The 19953-nt window shown below is 37.9% G+C and overlaps 1 protein-coding gene across 1 annotated transcript in view; it reads right to left on the reverse strand.

Annotated features, from left to right (window-relative positions):
* Positions 1 to 1793: 1793 nt before the first annotated feature.
* LOC148953387 (uncharacterized) overlaps positions 1794 to 19953 on the reverse strand; it is a 34054-nt gene continuing 15894 nt past the window's right edge. The window contains exon 3 of the mRNA XM_089088517.1: positions 1794 to 5251. Coding sequence (XP_088944643.1) covers positions 4716 to 5251 — 536 coding nt within the window. The 3' untranslated portion in view covers positions 1794 to 4715. The remainder of the gene's footprint in view (positions 5252 to 19953) is intronic.

The raw sequence follows: 19953 nt of genomic DNA on the forward strand, positions 1-19953 counted from the left end.
CCTTTTTTAATAGTTGAGAGTGATGGGAGAGCGACTAACGCCACTCTCACGCCCACTTTTTTCCCAAAAATATCCAATCAAAATTTCGAGATAGCCATTTTGTTTAACGTAGTTGAAAGTTATGGAAATTATGTCTTAGAGGATGAAAACCACCCTAACAGCCCTTAGGGTGAGGGTTGTAATTTATGCCCTGGGGGCATATAAGGTGTTTATAGAAAGCGTTGTCGTAGAAACTCAAAAAGGGCTTATTTGATTGGAAATCGAAAGGCCTAGTGCCCTTTTTAATAGTCGAAAGTGATTGGAAGGCTGGAAATTTCTAGAGTAAAGATCGATGTGGGTATAGTGTATGATTTTTATTTTGTTGTTTTTATTTAGACCAGGGCATTTCATATCGAAAGAGTTGTCGTAGGAACTTCGAAAAGGGCTTAGATCAAGTCAATAGATAGATCAAGTAAAGATGTGATAGATTATTAGTAAAGACGGTGGATGCAATGAAGATTTGATAAGTAGAATAGCCAAAGCCAAGATGTATTTCAGAGTTGAAAAAGCTTTAGAAGAATAGGAAGATAAGACTTTGAATACAGTCTAGAATATCGAAAGCTACGCTAATGACAATGGCAAAGTATAATACTGAATGGTGCTCCAAAAGTCAGTGGGAGATTTATGAAATGTTTTCCAGAGGAAATATCTATGGATAGTTTTTAGCTACCCGTATGACTTACCGTATGTCAAACAACAAGCTTCAAAAAAGATGTGGCTCTATTCAAATTTTTAGGTTTATAATGAAAGAAAAGTTGAAATAGCCACAGCACGTTTTACGGATGAAGGATGACAAATTCCAAAAACTTGTTCTTTTTGGACAAACATCTAGGGCCGAACGAAAACCAGGTCGTCCTTGAATAGGGTGGCAAGTGGTCATAAGGATGTAAACTGGAACTTTATGGGAGAGGATAAAGATTGAAGGGTACTCCTTGAATATACTCCTTGGGGTCGTCCTTGAATAGGGTGGCAAGTGGTCATAAGGATGTAAACTGGAACTTTATGGGAGAGGATAAAGATTGAAGGGTACTTTGCATTATATCTTACACACGAAATAGTCAAGTATGGTTAATGCTAATGAAATAAAATAAAATAAGATGAAAATATAATAGTTTAGAAACAATTTTGGGCTATATATTTGCACTTTAGGGGGGGGGGAGGGGGTTTAGGTAAAGCATAGCATATATTAAATACTAACCTAACCTAGCTACCTACCCCCCCCCCTAAACCCCAAAAACAATAGTTTAAATATTGTAAACGCAATGAGAAACCACGCTTTGCGATCCATTTATCAGTTGTAAATACCCGTTTTACTGGTTTCCTTTAGTATTTTCCTATACAGTCTATAGCAGTGTGTAATATATAATGCATAAGTACCTATTGAAGCTTGGAATAAATTTGGGTGGAAAAAGAGCTTGCGCAATTATGTTGGTATCAGGCGGATCGGTGCTGCAGTGAGTTTTTAATAGTAAAGGTAATTAGTAGGTAAACTAAATGTAGGTCGCATTTTCCGTTCAAGGTACACCTTGATTTAAGCGGATCTAGGTTTAAGGCGAACTTTTGATCGAGATCTGAGGTTCGTTGGTACCTGAATGGGAAAATGTCCCTGCTGCAGTATCCCTCCGGGACGAGTGGAGAGGCTTTGTCGACGCCCTATATGTCACTAATGGCACCGAAGGAATTAAGGTCTAAAGTAAGGTATGCATCCTGTGAAACATTATTAAGCACTGCTAAAAAAGAAAACATTTCTGCAATTCAAAGAAGCTTTATAAACATAGATGTAAATGATATAAAAAAGTATGTAGAAAAAAAAATGAAAAGTAAATAGTTGCACACAGGGAACGGAATAATATATATAGGAACACTAAAAGAAAATAAGTAAAAACTGGAAGACGGCCACCTCTCTAATGGTTTTGCAATACAAATAAAAATATTGACTTTCTTTAACCTGTTGAGATGCCACATGAAAATTTGAACATCAAGTCAATGACCTTAAATCCCATATGGTTATCAAAGAACTGAGAATTGTACATAAATACAGTCCGCACCTCAAAGGTTTGTGCTGTGTTATTCCAAGTGTGCGTATAATGTAGGAATTTTATTCTTTTATTACATAATTTTATTATAGGAATTTTATACTTCGAACACTCAACTTGGATTCAAGGAACATATATACCTGACGTAGCACAACGCATTTATAAGAGACAATATGTGAATCCAGATGCTCTCTAAAGGCATTTTCGTTTTTATACTTTGAGAAACTGGAAGTTGAAAATTCACTCCAAACAAAAATATAGTTGAATTTTTTCCACAGTAATTCCTTAGAAGAGTGGTTCTCAAACTGTGGTAATCGTACCTCTTGGGGGTACGCAAAAATTTTTAGGGGGTACACGGCCAGCCAAAAAAAAAATAAAACAACCCTTTAACTCTGGGACTGGCAATTTTATTTACATTTAACTGTAGTTTACTTAGTACCGGTAACTGAGAAAGGTTACCTAAAATGTTTTGTGGGTAAAAAGGGGTACAGTGTCTGAATAGTTTGAGAACCACTGCCTTAGAATATCCGCTAGAATAATCCTGCTGGGGTGGCAATCATTCTGTTTATAATTACTGTATACTCAACGTATGTATTTTGCTGACTGGAATAATTGGGGTAATATATTTGTGAGTAAAAGCATATTAAGAATTTGGCGTAACAATTTAAATTTGTTTAGTAAATCTTTTGTATCATATTTCAACGCATGAACTATTAATGGTTTGAATTAAAGAGCATTTTACTCCTTCTTTCATTAGTATGTAATATTACAGAATGGGGCCACTTTCAAAACGATGCTGCCCACAAAGAGACTATTCTAGTTGAGCCAGTCAATAATTTCGTTATCTTTTGATATATCGAAGGTTTAAGAGCCGCTAATATAGATAGGGCATCGAAGAGCATAAATAGGGTGTTTGGCACCAGTCGCAGCCTGGGAGCCAAATTGTCTTAATGCTCAAGGGCTCATTCTGTGAGAAGCGTGAATGAAAATATTAGAGTACGAAGGATATCAAAATGAGAACATATTTGCTCCCTGGCTCAATCTTAGGTCTATTTATACCGGAAAACCAGGGCTTTCTATGATTTTCTGTTGGTTGCTATAAAAAACTGAAGGTCAATTTACGTGTGGAAAAAGTTTCACCAGCGTTTCCAAACTGAACCGTGCAAAAGAATATGTGGAAACTTTTGGTAAACTCAATATTATTTTTTGCAGTAAAAATAGAAAAATGTTACAGAAATTTGTAAATAAATTATTTAAAGACTTGTCTTGAGCTTTCATCACGCAATATTTCATATTTATCCTCAATGGTGTACTCGAATTGTTTATCTTGCATCAACTGCTAGTCAAAGGAGGATTTCAACCTTTCTTTGTTACTACTGTTAGGACGCTCCATGTAGTCCAATTGAGACATGTGAACCAGCTTAATTTTTTTTCACCCAAATACGACAGTAAAGACAAATAGGCGGGATAGGATAATTTTGCTATCGGTAATAGTGCTGGCGTGTCAATTATAATGACTGAAGTTTTTGTTGCTAATCCTCAAAGGGGTGTATGCCAATGGAGTCCCCACATTGATTATTTGATAGAGTGGATCTTTTTTGTGAAATGGCAGAATACCTCCAAAATTCACACTTAGGTCAAGCAGTGTATAATTTTGGATTAATTTATATATTTGAAGTATGTTATATTAAATATAATTCTATTAAATTCTTCAGATTTTGTCATTTCTTATTCTCCTCCAACAGCACATGCAGTGTTTTTGCATTTTGATTAAAAAATATGGCAGAAAAAAAAATTCTCTGTTGCTGCTTCGATTATGCAAGTCAGCCATATACTTTCTAATTAGCCTCTTCGACTAGATTATTTGCTCCTACTTATTTAAAACCCACACTTAATGTCAAAGACACTATTCGGCGATGGTAATTCAAAAAATGTTAAATGACAATTTTGGAAGACATATACTTACATCAATCCTATTAAGTTAAAAAAGCTCTATTAATTGGTGTTTTTTCTATCTGATTTGGCACTCGAAATATTCAGAAATTTTTCGTTTTTCCCAGAATATATTATATTCTCTTTTGTTGTTTACAGAAGTAACCTGGTATATCTGCAATGCCTCAGGAACAGCTAAAAGCTTTAAGTTAAAACTTTCAAGGGGTGCTGAAGGGGCTGTTGGACAAGATCAAAAGAAACGATCTGCATGTAGGTTGTCAAAAGAGTGCATCTACAATACCTCAGGAATGGCTAGGGTCGGTAATTTTAAACTTCCAGGAAATATTGAGACTGGGTTCAAATCAAAAGAAGCTAACTGTAACCAGGTTGCCAAGAGGGCATATCTTCAAAATGGAATTGTTCAGAGAAATGTGTTTTCCCCGTATTTTAAATACCGAAGAAAAATTCTTGTTGAAAAAACTGGTCCTAAATTACAGTGAAGAAAGCCAAAACATAATTTCCAATTTTTCCATACTCCTGCAAAATTCATATTACCTAAAAAGCAGCCTTTTTAATCACTAAACCTCTATTCGAGGGCTTATCCCTCAATATTCTAAAAAAGCGTTGCAACCTCAAATGAAAACCGTATTGCCTTTACATCTCCTATCACTTAAGCAGCGGAAATTTGGCGTCTTATCAACGAAAATACTAATCAAAAATGCTAATTCTTAATCTTCGAAGAATTTTACCAAACTGTTCCCTTTTCATGTTAAAGTAAACCCAGCCCCCCAAAGTAATAAGCTGCATAATAAAACCAACGACTAGTGATCCGCCAAAAATAATAGCATAATACTGCCATGCTTCCTCGGCTGAAATAGAAAGCGTTGAAAGAGCAATTGACCAAGGGAGAACCCAAAAGAGGTTGCCCAGTAATGACTTCACAAAAAAGAAAACGGGCAGTGTTGAAAGCAGAATGGCACTTAATTGGGTTGAAATAGAAAATAAAACATAAGTCCAGTCGATGGATATCCACATCATTTTGACAAGTGCTGCAACCTCGAGACTCTCACTAAGAAAATATGCAAATGGCTCCACAAGCCAAAAAGAGAAAGTAATTGCAAGTACTATTTCAAAGATTAAAGCGAAAGCAGCAGATGCCCTTGAATACTTTGTTATACAAATCACATCACTCCAAGTCAAACAACTTCTGTCATCTGTCGGTTTGGACACGGCCCACTGGTGACCTAGAAAAGAAGATATTAGAAATAGAAAGATAAGTTAATAGGCTATGCAGGCTTTAATATGTTTTAATTGGGAGAATAATTTTGTGTAAAGCTTGAATTAGGCTAAGTTCTTTGCTTAGTTAATTCTGGCAGATCAAAAGTAGGCAATAAGCCTAAATTTAATTTAAAGTAAATCTCAAGATAAGTTAAGGTATCTTTAAGACAAAATATCGATCCCAGTTAAACTGATGTCTTCTTTGAAAAAAAAAACACGAAACATATATCTTACTTAAAAAAATCAGAAAAGTTCTGTAAGTTTGATTTCAAGGGGGTTATCAGCTAAGGCTACGACTGAGAGATTTATCTTTTTATAAGAAAGGAATTATTGGTCGTAAGGATCAAATTAAGGCACGGGTCGCTACAGAATTAGCAAGCATCTACCCAAAATTTAGATGCTTGTAGGTCCCAAAGTCAGCATATTGCTACTCTGACTTTTATATGGCTTTGAACACCCGGAATTAGAAAGATGCCACCCCGAATACTATCCAAAGGAGCACCATCCCGGGCAGTATGTGCATCATATAATTCCACGTCGAAAATTTTTGGTTGCCTGTTGGTTTTGACAGGGACTACTGATGACCTAGGAAAGAAGATATTTGAAACAAGTAGAAAATTATTTTTTTATATTATGTTGCATTTAATTTTTTTTCCAGGAAATAAACGTGTTTTGAGTTTGATTTTAAAAACATTAGGTTGTGTTTGTTTGATCTCTGGAACATCTAGATTAGATTTTATTCTCTAGGATTACATTAGGCCAGAATGAAAAGGAAGCCCATGAATGAATTTCTTTATTATTTTTATAAGTTGACGAAATGAAATTAAAATAAATTTTCTGCAAGAAATGTGTGCATATTTTAACATATATATTTCCCTAAAGAAAATATGGCCACTTTGAGATCACTTTGTCTGGTCTCAGAAAGGAATTTCTTGAAAAGGTATGTGGAAATACTTGTGATAAAATTGTCGACCTAAAGCCGAATAAAGTAACCTGGCGTGTTGTCTCTGCATCAAAAGCAGATGCAGAAGCTGTACTACAGGCTCTCGCGAGCGGTAGCCCGAACATCGAGGCCAAGATTAAAAGTAGTGCCTACTTCGGGATCATTAGAGGTATCCCGGTTGATTTTCTAGAAGATGATATACAAACCCTAATTCCTAAATGCATTATTGCCAAGTAAATCGGTCACTCCCGCTCGTTCAGGTTGCAGTTCAAGTCAAAAACTGATCTAATGAATGCGATAGCAAATCCACCAGCGATTGGTTTCGAGAAAATTCGGGTTTCAGAATTTTTATTTCTTCCTCCAAGGTGCTACAAATGTCAAGCCTATGGGCATATTTCTGGCACGTGCAAGAATTCTTATATTTGTTCAGTTTGCGGCGAAAAAGGACACTCTAGTTCTAAAAATCTTTGTTCTAGACCGACAAAATGTGCACTATGTAAGTCTACTGATCATCCCTGCTATAGCTACAAGTGTCCCGTAGCTCAATCTCTACTAAAACAGATTTTGAAATAATGCTGCGTTCAATTTCGATTCTATCATGGAAGATAAATGGAAAAGCTTCTGATAAGATTCCTATTTTGACCCAATTACTCAAGGAATATGATATTACTTGCCTCCAAGAACATTTTTTGTCAACAGACAAAGGGGAATTGATTAAAATCTCGTCGGATTGCACAGTGTTTTTCTCTCCGGCAAAAATAACGGCAGCTTGTGGTCGCCCTTCAAGCGGCATTGCGATTCCGATTTGCTTACCCTGTAAGTCGATTAAGGCAGGGGTTCATATTCTTGCAGTGTCATATCTGAACACGTCCATAATCAATCTTTACCAACCAACAAGCTGCCGTAACGAGAAATTCGACCCGAAGTTTATGGAGGCTTGCAAGAAACTATGTAAGCTGTTCAAGAAAAACACAAAATCCACAGTCACTCGCTCGATATCAATAGGTGACTTTAACTGTGATTTGACTGATAAAATGCTCCCCAGAAGTCAGCTCCTTTGGAGCTCCATTCCTCCTTTGTATTCATTAACTGACAAAAATGAATCCTATACCTATGTTGGCCCCGGCTCATCAACTTCGAACCTCGATCATGTTGTTTTTCCTTTTCGATCAAACAAGCCACTGTATTTCGTGAAGGCTACTACTCTGACCACTTACCTATTTGTGCGACAACTGAGTGCAATGTCGAAAGCAAATCTCCGCAAGAGGGAAAGTGGTTTTATGTTCAAGAATGGAGTCACCTTGATCGTCAGTTATTTATGTCCGAGTGTGACACGTTACTCAACAAAATTAAAGTTCCCTTTCACCTGCTTAGTTCACAATGCAGGTCTTATATTAGTGAGTACGAGATCGAAATACAGCTTACGATTTATCTTGCAGAAATCAACCACGCGCTTCGATGCGCAGAAAAGTGTGCAGTCCCATCTAGACGTTTTCGCAAAAAGACAGAAATCACCGACTGGTCTAAAAATTAAAGTTTTGTTGCAGCTTGTAATTCAGCTAAATTGTGGCTCCGAATATGGAACGAATTCGATAAACCGCGCTCCGGTATAATAAACGAATTGCGTCTGAAGACAAAAAGAAAGTTCACAAGAGCCCTTAAAGACCACAAAATAATTTTGATTCATAAAAACGTTGATAAGATAGCTAGTGATCCTTCACTTTTGTGGAAAAGTTTTAAACGCAGTGATTGGACTTCTGTCGGTAGTATTCCAGAAAAAATCTGGATTGATTATTATAAAAGTGAGTTTTCGTCTCCTGACCTTGTTGCAGAAAGTAAATATGAAAAAAGAGCTTGACCGTTTGCTTGCTAATTCTATTCGTTCTGCTTTTATAGTGACGCCGACCAATATTCAGTTTAATCTAAAGAAAATTAAGAAAAATCTTCTGCCGGTATTGATTTAATATCTGCTAAACATTTTGAACATTGTAGTAGTCTTTTGTTGCAGCACCTATCGTTACTTTTTCAAATATATATTTCTTCTGGTATTGTGCCTCAACAGTTTTGTATTGGCCAGATTACACCTATACCGAAAAAAGGGAAAAAGGGTCTCCATGATTATCGATCATATCGGCCTATAGCCGTCTCAAGTACCACTTTTAAAATATTTGAGTCCATTTTTCTTAGAGATTTTTCCCAAAAGCGTTCTGCGCCTGCGCATCAGTTCGGTTTTCGGAAAGAACTTAGTCGTGAGCATGCTCTTTTTCCCCTTTTTATGGTTCTCGCAGATTTGGAAGGTTCCGGGGATTTTATTGTTCTTTGTGCACTGGACATTGCCGTTGCATTTGATTCGTGTATTTTTGCCCAGATTTTGGTAGAAGCTCCAAAGAGAGGGGTTGACTTCTCAGTTATAAGGTGTCTTCGATGCATGTATAAACATCTTCTTGCCAAAATGAAGCGCGGTTCAGAGCTTTTTAATGTGCTAGAGGTCGTTAGACAAGGAGGCCTCACTTCACCCACTCTTTTTAATAATTCAGTCATTCCAGCTCAAAGTTCTATTGAGTCCACCTGTATTTACGGGGGTTTAGACGTCTCTTTAATTGCGTATGCTGATGATATCCTAAATCTGAGTCACACTTTCTCTGGTTGTGAGAGCACTTTTTCGAAGTTAAAACTAGAATATCAGCAGATTGGCTAAAGTTTTAATGTGGATAAAACTGTAGCTGTCGGTTTCAACCTCAAAGGATACTCTGATAAATCCCTCCAACTTATTGAAGCTTGTATCCCCCTTTCTAAAAGCCTTATTTACCTGGGAATGCCCATTGGAAATTCAATTAAGGAAACTGTTAAGCTTGCCATTCAAAATATTGAAAAAAAGACAAGTTTAGCTTATGCGTCACTTGTCTCTAACGTTACACTTCTTAGTCGTTTCCATCTTTCTAAACTTTATGATAGTCTAACTGTGCCTCATCTTCTTGCTTTGTCTCCTATTTGGCAATTTATTCCTGCTCCAAAAAAAAACAACTTGTTCATCGGATTTATTTTAAATTTGCTAAATTCCTTTTACATATGCCCGCTTGGACTAGTAACTCTTTTTTGTCTAAAAAATTCAAGCTAATTTTCCCTTCGACAATTATTGATAAAAGAGTAAAAGATTTTAAATCTTCCACCAGTAAACTAAATCATGATTGGTCCTCTTAATTTTTATAAGTTTTTCTTATGTCTTTTGATTTATTTCTTATCTTGTGATTATGATATATGATTTGTGATTATATCTATGATTATTATGATTGTAAAAACTACTTATTTTTTTTCAGTGTATAAGTTTTCTTGTCTTTTTTCTTTTGTTTCTCTTATGTACTCTGTCATTTAGAGGATTTGCGCCCTTTTTTGTTTTTACAGGTTATAAATAAATTGAATTGAATTGACATAGTCTTTTCAGGGAAAAAGAAAATAATACTATAAATCTTTTGGTTTTTTAAGACTTTATAATTTGGCCTGGTATTTGTATGCTGGAGAAAAATTTTCAGCAATTTTTAACAAAATACACCCTTTTATAAATCTGAACACAAATAGTAGTGTTTTATTTAGTTTCATACCTCCTCTAGTTGACCTGAAATGGGAAACTTGATACCATTCGCAAAAACATCTGTTTACTTTATTTGATAGCTTGGTTACACTTACGCTATTTTGCTTTGGTTGAATTTTAAGAGCAGAAGAAGCCCCTAAAGTTTGAATATAATACCCTCAGTCGTCCTTGGGATACTGCTGAGATGCCTTGTTGGGAATTATCATTAACACAGTGCATTCTCATTTAATCTTAAGGCAACATTTAGTTTTTAAACATAATGGGCAAATAAGGGGGTGGGCGAGAGAGGGGGATTAGTTGCCCTCCAATCACTTTCGACTATGAAAAAGGGCATCAGCCCCTTCTATTTTCGATCGGGTGAAACCTTTTCGAAGTTCCTACGACAACTCCTTCGATACGAAGTGCCCTGGTCTTAACAATAACAACAACAAACAATAATACATTATACCCAAATCAATCTTTACTATAAAAATGTCAAGCCTTCCAATCACTTTGGACTATTAAAAAGGGCACTAGGCCTTTCGATTTCCAATCAAATGAGCCCTTTTTGAAACGATAACGCTTTTTATAAACACCTTATATGCCCCCAGGGCATAAATTTCACCCTTACCCTAAGGGCTGTCAGGTTGGTTGTCATCCTCTAAGACCTAATTTCCAGAACTTTCAACTACGTTAAACAAAATAGCTGTCTAAAAATTTTGATTGGATGTGTTTGGGAAAAAGGTGGGCGTGAGAAAGGCGTTAGTCACTCTCCAATCACTTTCAACTATTGAAAATGGCACTAGTCATTTTAATTTCCAATCAACTTAGCCCTTTTGAAGTTTCTACGACAAAACTTTCAATAAAAACCTTATATGCCCCCAGGCCATAACTTACAACTCTTGCCCTGAGGACTGGGGGGGGGGGGGTTGTCATTCTCAAAGATCTAATTTCCAGAACTTTCTACTACGTTGAACAAAATGGCTATCTGAAAATTTTGATTGGATGTTTTTGGAGGAATGGTGGGCGTGAGAGGGGGATAAGTTAACCTCCAATCCCTTTCAACTATTAAAAAGGGCATTAGCCATCTCAATTTCCAATTGAATAAGCCCCTTTTGAAGTTTTACGACAACTCTATCTATAAAAACCTTACATGCCCCAGGGCATAACTTACAACCTTTGCCCTGGGGGCTCCGGGGTGTTTGTCATCCTTAAATACATAATTTCCAGAACTTTCAACTACGTTGAACAAAATGGCTGTCTCTAAACTTTGATTGAATGAATTTGGAGAAATGGTAGGCATAAGAGGGGGGTTAATTACTCTCCACTCACTTTCGACTATTAAAAAGGTCAAGTTTAATTTCCAACCAAATGAGTTCTTTTGAAATTTCTACAACAACTTTCTATATAAATCTTATATGCCCCCAGGGCATAATATACAACCCTTGCATTGATGGCTCTGAGGGGGTTATCATCCTAAAAGACCAAATTTTCAGAACTTTCAACTACTTTGAACAAAATAGATATCTCAAAATTTTGATTGGATTGGGAAAATAATTTTGTTTGGGAAAATAATGGGCGTGAGAGGAGCGTTAATCACTCTCCAATCGCTTTCAACTATTAAAAAATGTACTAGCCCTTTCAATTTTCAACTCAATGAACCCTTTTGAAGTTTCTACGACAACGCTTTCTATAAAACCATTATATGCCACTAGGGCATAACTTACAACCTTTGCCCTGGGGGCACAGGGGGGGGGGTTGTAATCCTTAAAGACCTCATTTCCAAAACTTTCAACTACATTGAATAAAATGGCTATTTAAAAATTTTGATTGGATGTGTTTGGGGTAAAGATGGGCATTAGAGGGGGGTTAGTTCCCCTCAAATCACTTTCGACTGTTAAAAAGGGCACTAGCCCTTTGAATTTCCAATTGAATTAGCCATTTTTGAAGTTTCTACAACAAAGATTTCTCTGAAAACTTTATATAGCCCCAGGGCATAACTTATAACCCTTGCCCTGAAGACTGTAGGGGGAATTTCCCGCTCAAAGGTATAATTTCCTGAACTTTAAACTGCCTGAAACAAAATGGCTATCTCAAAATTTTGATAGGATGGGTCTGGGGAAATGGTGGGCGCGGAAGGGGTGTTATTTGCCTTCCAATCACTTTCGACTATTAAAAAGGGCACTAGCCATTTCAATTTCAAATCGAATTAGCCCTTTTTGAAGTTTGTACGACAAAGCGTTCTATAGAAACCTTATATGCCCCAGGGCATAACTTACAACCCTTGCCCTGGGGGCTATGAGGGGTCGTCATCCTCAGAGACCTAACTTCCTGAATTTGAAACTACGTGGAACAAAATGGCTGTCTCAAAATTTTGATTGGATGTGTTTGGGGAAAAGGAGAGCTTGAGAGTGGAGTTAGTTGCTCTCCAATCACTTTTGACTATTGAAAAGGGCGCTAGCCCTTAAAATTTCCAATCGAATAAGCCTTATTTGAAGTTTCTACGACAACGCCTTCTATAAAGACCCCATATGACCCCAGGGCAGAACTTATAACCCTTGCCCTGAGGGCTGTGGGGGAGTGTCCTCCTCAGAAACATAATTTCTATCAGGAAATGAACTACGCTTAAAAAATGGCAATCTCAAATTTTTGATGGGATGTGTTTTGGGAAATGGTGGTCGTAACAGGGGTGTTAGTTGTCTTCCAATCACTATCAACTATTGAAAAGGACACAAGTCACTCCAATTTCCAATTGAATGAGCCGTTTTCGAAGTTTCTACGACAACTTCTTCGATACAAAGTGCCCTGCTCTAAAGGAATAAAAACAATAAATAATACATTGGCCAATATCGTTCTTATATGCCCCCCGGGCATAACTTAAAATCCTTGCCCTGAGGGTTGTGGGGGAATGTCCTCCTAAAAAACATATTTTCTATCTGGAAATCAACTACGCTGAACAAATAGGTTTTTCAAAATTTTGATTGGATGTGTTTGGGGGAATAATGGGCGTGTTGGGGGGGGGGGGGCTAGTTGCCGTTCAATCACTTTCGATAATTAAAAAGGGCACTAGCCACTCCAATTTCCAATCGAATGAGTTATTTTTGTAGTTTCTACGCCAACTCCTTCGATACGAAGTTCCCTTGCATGGAAAAAGAAAACAAAAAAATAATAATAACTTTCACCAATATCCTTCATTACTTAGACATCACAAATGCACTGCGTATGGTTTTTACGAAAACTTTCTATATAAGCCTAATATGCCCCCAGGGCATAATTTACAAACCTAGCAGTGAGGGCTCTGAGGAGGATATCATCCTAAATGACATAATTTCCAAAACTTTCAACTACGTTGAACAAAATGGATATTTTAAAATTTTGATTGGATGTGTTTGGGGAAATGGTGGGCGTGAGAGGGGCGTTAGTCACTAAAACCTTATAAATAAATAAAATCCTTATATGCCCCCTGGGCATAACTTACAACCCTTGTCATGAGGGCTCTGAGGGGGAGGGGCTGTCATCCTAAAAGACCTACTTTCCAAAACTTTCAACTACGCATAACTTATCACCCTCGCCCTGAAGACTGTGGGGGGAGTGTCCCGCTCAAAGGTATAATTTCCTGAACTTTAAACTGCGTGGAACAAAACGGCTATCTCAAAATTTTGATTGGATGTGTTCGGGGAAATGGTGGACGTGGAAGGGGTGTTAGTTGCCCTCCAATCATTTTCGACTATTAAAAGGAGCTCCAGCCATTTCAATTTCGAATCGAATGAGCCCTTTTTGAAGTTTCTACGACAGTGCATAACTTACAACTCTTGCCCTGAGGGCTGTGGGAGGGGGTTTGTCATCCTCAAAAACCTTATTTCCAGAACTTAAAACTAAGTTAAATAAAATGGCTATCTCAAAACTTTGATAGAATGTGTTTGGGGAAAAGGTAGGCGTGAGAGGGGAGGAGGGTGGTTATTTCGACTATTAAAAAGGGCATTAGTCCTTTTAATTTCCAATCCAATGAGTTTTTTTGAAGTTTCTACGAAAACGCCTTCTATAAAAACCTTATATGCCCCCAGGGCATAACTTACAACCCTTGCCCTGAGGGCTGTGGGGTAGGGTCCTCCTTAAAAACACATTTTCTATCTGGAACTAAACTACTCTGAACAAAATGGCCACCTCAAAATTTTGATTGGATTTCTTTCGGGAAATGGTGGGCGTGGAATGGGTGTTAGATGCCTTCCAATCATTTACGACTATTAAAAAGGGCACAAGCCACTCCAGTTTCCAATCGAATGAGCCCTTTTCGAAGTTTCAACGACAACATCTTCGATACGAAGTACTCGTCTCTAAAGGAAAAAAATAATAAATAATATATTGTGCTAAAATCGTTCTTATATGCCCCCAGGGCATAACTTAAAACCCTTGTCCTGAGTGTTGTGGGGGAGTTTCCTCCTCATAAACATATTTTCTATCTGGAAATCAACTACGCTGAACAAAATGGCAATCTCAAAATTTTGACTGGATGTGTTAGGGGGAATGATGGGCGTGGGGTGGGGTGTGGGGGGGGGGGCTTGTTGCCCTGCAATCACTTTCGACTATTAAAAAAGGCACTAGCCACTGAGCAATGAGCCCTTTTTGAAGTTTCTACGACAACTCCTTCGATGCGAAGTGCCCTGGTATGAAAAAAAAAAAATAATACATTGTGCCAACACCGTTCTTTACTTAGGTAGCGCGATTGCGCTTCCTACATTAATATCTATTGTGTGTTTGTCTGCATTGATTGTTTATTTAATTTCTGTTCGTTTTAAGTTTCATTTATGCTGCAATAGCAAAATATTGTTTTTCGTTTTAAGCTTGATTTTCATATTCAATCTAAGCATTACTCGCTTTAAGATCTATTTATTCATTTATATTATTACTTGCTGTTTGTTTTTTGCTATGATTCTTTATTTAATTTCTATTTGTTTTGGGCTTCATTTATTCTTTAATAGTAATTTCTGGTCGTCTTGAGTTTGCATTTTAACAGGTATTTGTATCTGCTGAGCTTAAGTTTAAAGTGACCTTTACTTTTTTTTGAAAAACCTATTTTTCGGAAAGTTTTTTAATTAATTTTTGTTCGTTTTTGATTGCAAAAAATTTCAAGTTTCTAAAAACTTCTTATTTCAAAATTAAACTTAAAAAAATAAAATGTTCATCAAAGTATCAAAACTGGAATCAAAGTAACAATATCAAAGTGAATGGGTTTGTGTCAACCTATGAGATTTTATTATCTGTTTTTTGGACTATTTTTAACAAAATGGCTATCTAAATTTTTTTTATCTGATGGGTTTGGGTAAACAAGGGCGTAAGGGGGATGCTAATCGCTCTTCGGTCTCTTTTGACTCTTTAAAAGTGAACTAAAACTTTTTATTCTCAATCAAATGTGCCCTCTCTGAAGTTTATACGAGCATCCCTTGTATAAGAACCATATATACCCCCAGAGTATAACTTACAACGCCTGTCCCTGGGCCCTGGGGGGGGGCTGTGTTGATCCCGGAGTTTTTGTTATATAGTCTTTGAACTAATTTTAATATCTAAGTTTTAATATCTGATGTTTGAACTATTTTTAACAAAATTGTCACCTCGAATTTGTGTCGGATGGGTTTATCCATCCAATAAGCCCAAAGGCGTGGAGGGTGGGAAGGGCTAGTTGCCCCCAGATCTTTTTTTACTCTGAAAAAATGAACTAGAACTTTGAATTTCCATTCAAATGAGCCCTCTCTGAAGTTTATGTGAGCATCCCTTTCATAAGAACAATATACGGCCCCAGGACATAGTTTACAATGCCTGCCCCCCGGGCCCTGGGGGCTCGCGTTGACACTGGATTTTTTTTTCTGACCTTTGAACTATTTAAAAAAAAATGGCTATCTCAAAATTTGTATCGGATGGGTTTGGATAAAAAAGGGCGTCAGGGGGGGGGGGGCTATGGGCCCTCCACGCTCTTTTGAATCTTAAAACTTGAACTAGAACTTTCAAATTCAATTCAAATCAGCCTCCTCTGAAGTTTATACGAGCATCCCCTCAATAAGAAGCATATGTGCCCCCAGGGCATAACTTGTAATGCCTGCTCCCGGGCCCTGAGGGTGGTGTTGACAACGGAGTTTTTTTTATCTGACCTTTGAACCATTTTTAGAAGAATGGTTATCTCAAGATTTTTATTGGATGCATTTAGGGGAAAAGGGGCGTGGGGGGATAGTTGCCCTCTAATCTCATTTGACTTGTAAACACTGAACTAGAACTTTCAATTTCCAATCAAATGAGCCCTCTCTGAAAATTATACAACCATCACTTCCATAGCAGCTATATATGCCCTCCAGGCATAACTTACAATGCTTACCCCGGGCCCTGAAGGATTGTGTCGACCCTGGAGTTTTGTTATATGATCTTTGAACCGTTTTGAAAAAATGGCTCTCTCAAAGTTCTTATCGGATTAGTTTGAGGAAAATAGGACGTGGAGAGGGGGGGGGGCTAGTGGCCTACAGATCTCTTTTGACTCTTAAAACTTGAACTAGAACTTTCAAATTCAATTCAAATCAGCCTTCTCTGAAGTTTATACGAGCATCCCCTCAATAAGAACCATATATGCCCCCAGGGCATTTCTTGTATTGCCTGCTCACGGGCCCTGGGGGGTTGTGTCGACACCGGAGTTTTTTTTATCTGACCTTTGAACCATTTTTAGAAAAATGGTTATCTCAAAATTTTTATCGGATATATTTGGGGGAAAAGGGGTGTGGGGGGATAGTAGCCCTCTGATCTCTTTTGACTCGTAAAAACTGAACTAAAACTTTCAATTTCCAATCAAATGAGCCCTCTCTGAAAATTATACGAGCATCCCTTTCAAAACAGCTGTATTGCCCTCCAGGCATAACTTACAATGCTTACCCCGGGCCCTGAAGGATTGTGTCGACCCTGGAGTTTTCGTTATATGATCATTGGACCGTTTTGAAAAAATGGCTCTCTCAAAGATCCTATCGGATTAGTTTGAGGAAAATAGGACGTGGAGAGGGGGGGGGGGTTGGTTGCCTACAGATCTCTGTTGACTCTTAAAAATTGAATGAGAACTTTTAATTTCCAATCATATGAGCCCTCTTCGAATTTTATAAAAGAATTCCTTCCATAAAAGGTATATATGCCTCCAGAGCACTACTTACAGCGCCAGCCTCCAGGTCTTGGGGGGTTGTGTCAATAATAAAGTTTTCTTATCTGACCTTTGAACAATTTTTAATGAAATGGCTATTTTGAAAATTTTATCGGATGGGCTTGGGCAAAAAATAGTGTGTGGGGGGACGGGGCTAGTTGCTCTCGGATATCTTTTGACTCTTAAAAAGTGAACTAGAACTTTCAATTTCCAACCAAATGAGTTCTCTCTGAAGTTTATACGAGCATCCCTTTCAAAAGAACCATATACGCCCCCAAGACAACACTTACAACGCCTATTCCCCGGGCTCTGGGGGGTTGTGTGATACCAGAGCTTTTGTTATCTAATTTTTGAACAATTTTCAAAAAACCTGGCTATCTCAAAATTTGTACCAGTAGCGGATGGGTTTGGGAAAAAAGGGTGCGTGGGAGGGGGGGTCTAGTTTCCCTTAAATCCCCTGAACCTTAAAAAGTGAACTAAAACTTTCGATTTCCAAACAAATGAGCCCTCTCTGAAGCTTATACAAGCATCCCATTTATAAGAACCATATATGCCCCAAGGGCATAACCTACAACGCCTGTCCCCGGGCCCTGGAGGGTTGTGTTGATACCTGAGTTTTGTTATCTGACTATTGAACAATTTGTAACTTAGTGGCTATCTCAAAATTTTTATCGGATGTATTTTGGGAAAAAGGGGCGCGGGGGGGGGGCTAGTTGCCCTCCAATCTCTTTTGACTCTCAAAAACTGAACTAGAACCTTCAATTTCCAATCAAATGAGCCCTCTCTGAAGTTTTTAAAAGCATCCCTTCCATAAGAGCCATATATACCCCCAGGTCATAACTTACAACGCCTGCCTTCAGGCCCTGGGGGGGGGCTTTGTCGATCCCGGAGTTTTCGTTATATAGTCTTTGAACTATTTTTAAAAATGGCTGTCTTAAAGTTCTTATCGGATGGGTTTGAGGAAAAAAGGGTGTGGAGGTGGGGCTAGTTGTCATCCAAGCTCTTTTGACTTTTAAAAAGTTAACTAGAAATTTCGATTCCCTTTTTGAGCCCTATCAAATAAGCCCTTTTTGAAGTTTATACTAGCATCCCTTCCATAAGAACTATATATGCCCCCAGGTCAGAACTTATAACGCCTGCCCCTGGGCCCTGGGGGGTGGTGTAGACACCGAAATTTTTGTTATATGATCTTTGAACTATTTTTAACAAAATGTCTATCTCAAAATTTTCATTAGATGGGTTTGGAAAAAAAGGCGTGGAGAGGGGGGATAGTAGTCGCCCTCGGATCTCTTTTGAATATTTAAAATTGAGTTCGAACTTTCAATTTCCAATCCATATATGCTCCAGGGCATAACCTACAACGCCTGCCCCCGGGTCTTGGGGGTAGTGTCGACACATGAGTTTTTGTTATCTGACCTTTGAACAATTTTTAACTTAATGGCTTTCTCAAAAAAATTTTTGGATGCATTTGGGGGAAAAGGGGCGTGGGGGGCTAGTTGCCCTCCAAACTCTTTTTATTCTCAAAAAATGAACTAGATCTTTCAATTTCCAATCACATGAGCCCTCTCTGAAGTTTTTACGAGCATCCCTTCCATAAGAACCATATATTCCCCCAGGTTATAACTTACAACGCCTATCCTCGGGCCCTGGGGGACTGTGTCGATCCCGGAGTTTTCGTTAAATAGTCTTTTAACTATTTTTTACAAAAAATGGCTGTCTCAAAATTCTAATTGGATGGGTTTGAGAAAAAAGGGCGTGGATGAGGGGGCTAGGTGCCTTCCAATCTCTTTTGACTCTTAAAAAGTTAACTAAAACTTTCAATTTCCAATCAAATGAGCCCTATTTGAGGTTTATACGAGCATCTTGTCCATAAGAACCATATATGCCACCAGGGCATAACTTACAACGCCTCCCCCAGGTCTTGGGGGGTGATGTCGACACCGAAGTTTTTTGTTATATGATTTTTGAAATATTTTTAACAAAATAGCTATCTCAAAATTTTTATCGGATGCCTTTGGGAAAAAAGGGCTTGGGGAGGGTTGGTTATCTCGTGATATCTTGTGACGCTTAAAAAGTGACCTAGAAACTTCAATTTCCAAGCAAATGAGCCCTCTCTGAAGGTTATACGACCATTCCTTCCATAAGGTTCATATATGCCCCCAGGGCATAACTTATAACCCTTGCCCTGAAGACTGTGGGGGGAGTGTCCTGCTCAAAGATTTAATTTTCAGAACTTTAAACTATTTTAAACAATATGGCTATCTCAAAATTTTGATTGGATGTGTTTGGGGAAATGGTGGGCGTGGAAGGGGTGATAGTTGCCTTCTAACCTCTTTTGACTATTAAAAAGGGCACTAGCCATTTAAATTTCCAATCGAATGAGCCCTTTCTGAAGTTTTTACGACAACGAGTTCTATAAAAACCTTATATGCCCCCACGGCATAACTTACAACCCTTACCCTGAGGGCTGTGGGGGGGGGGGGGGGTGTCATCCTCAAATACCTAATTTCCAGAATTTTCAACTACGTTGAACAAAACGGCTATCTAAAAATTTTGATTGGATGTGTTTAGGGAAAAGGGGGGCATGAGAGGGGCCTTAGTTGCCCTCCAATCACTTTCGACTATTAAAAGAGCACTAGCCCTTTGAATTTCCAATCGAATGAGTCCTTTTTGAAGGTTCTACGACAAACGTTTCCTTAAAAAAAAACTTACATGTCCCCAGGGCATAACTTTTAACCCGTGCCCTGAGGGCCGTGGGTGGAGTGTCCTTCTCAAAAGCATAATTTCTATCTGGAAATCAACTACGTAGAACAAAATGGCTATTTCAAAATTTTTAGTCTAGCTCATATCGCTTCTGATACAGCCTTATAAATAGCATCATCTTACGTGTCACGTTTTAGCTTCCAAGCGATATTTTATGAGTGAATATAGCCAAGTTTATTTCTGAGATTTTGATTTACTGCCCCAATTTATTTCGTTCTATGTGGCTGTA

This window comes from Artemia sp. Qi Xiang Cuo, chromosome 4, assembly GCF_049724085.1.
Source record: "Artemia sp. Qi Xiang Cuo chromosome 4, ASM4972408v1, whole genome shotgun sequence".
NCBI lineage: Eukaryota > Metazoa > Arthropoda > Branchiopoda > Anostraca > Artemiidae > Artemia > Artemia sp. Qi Xiang Cuo.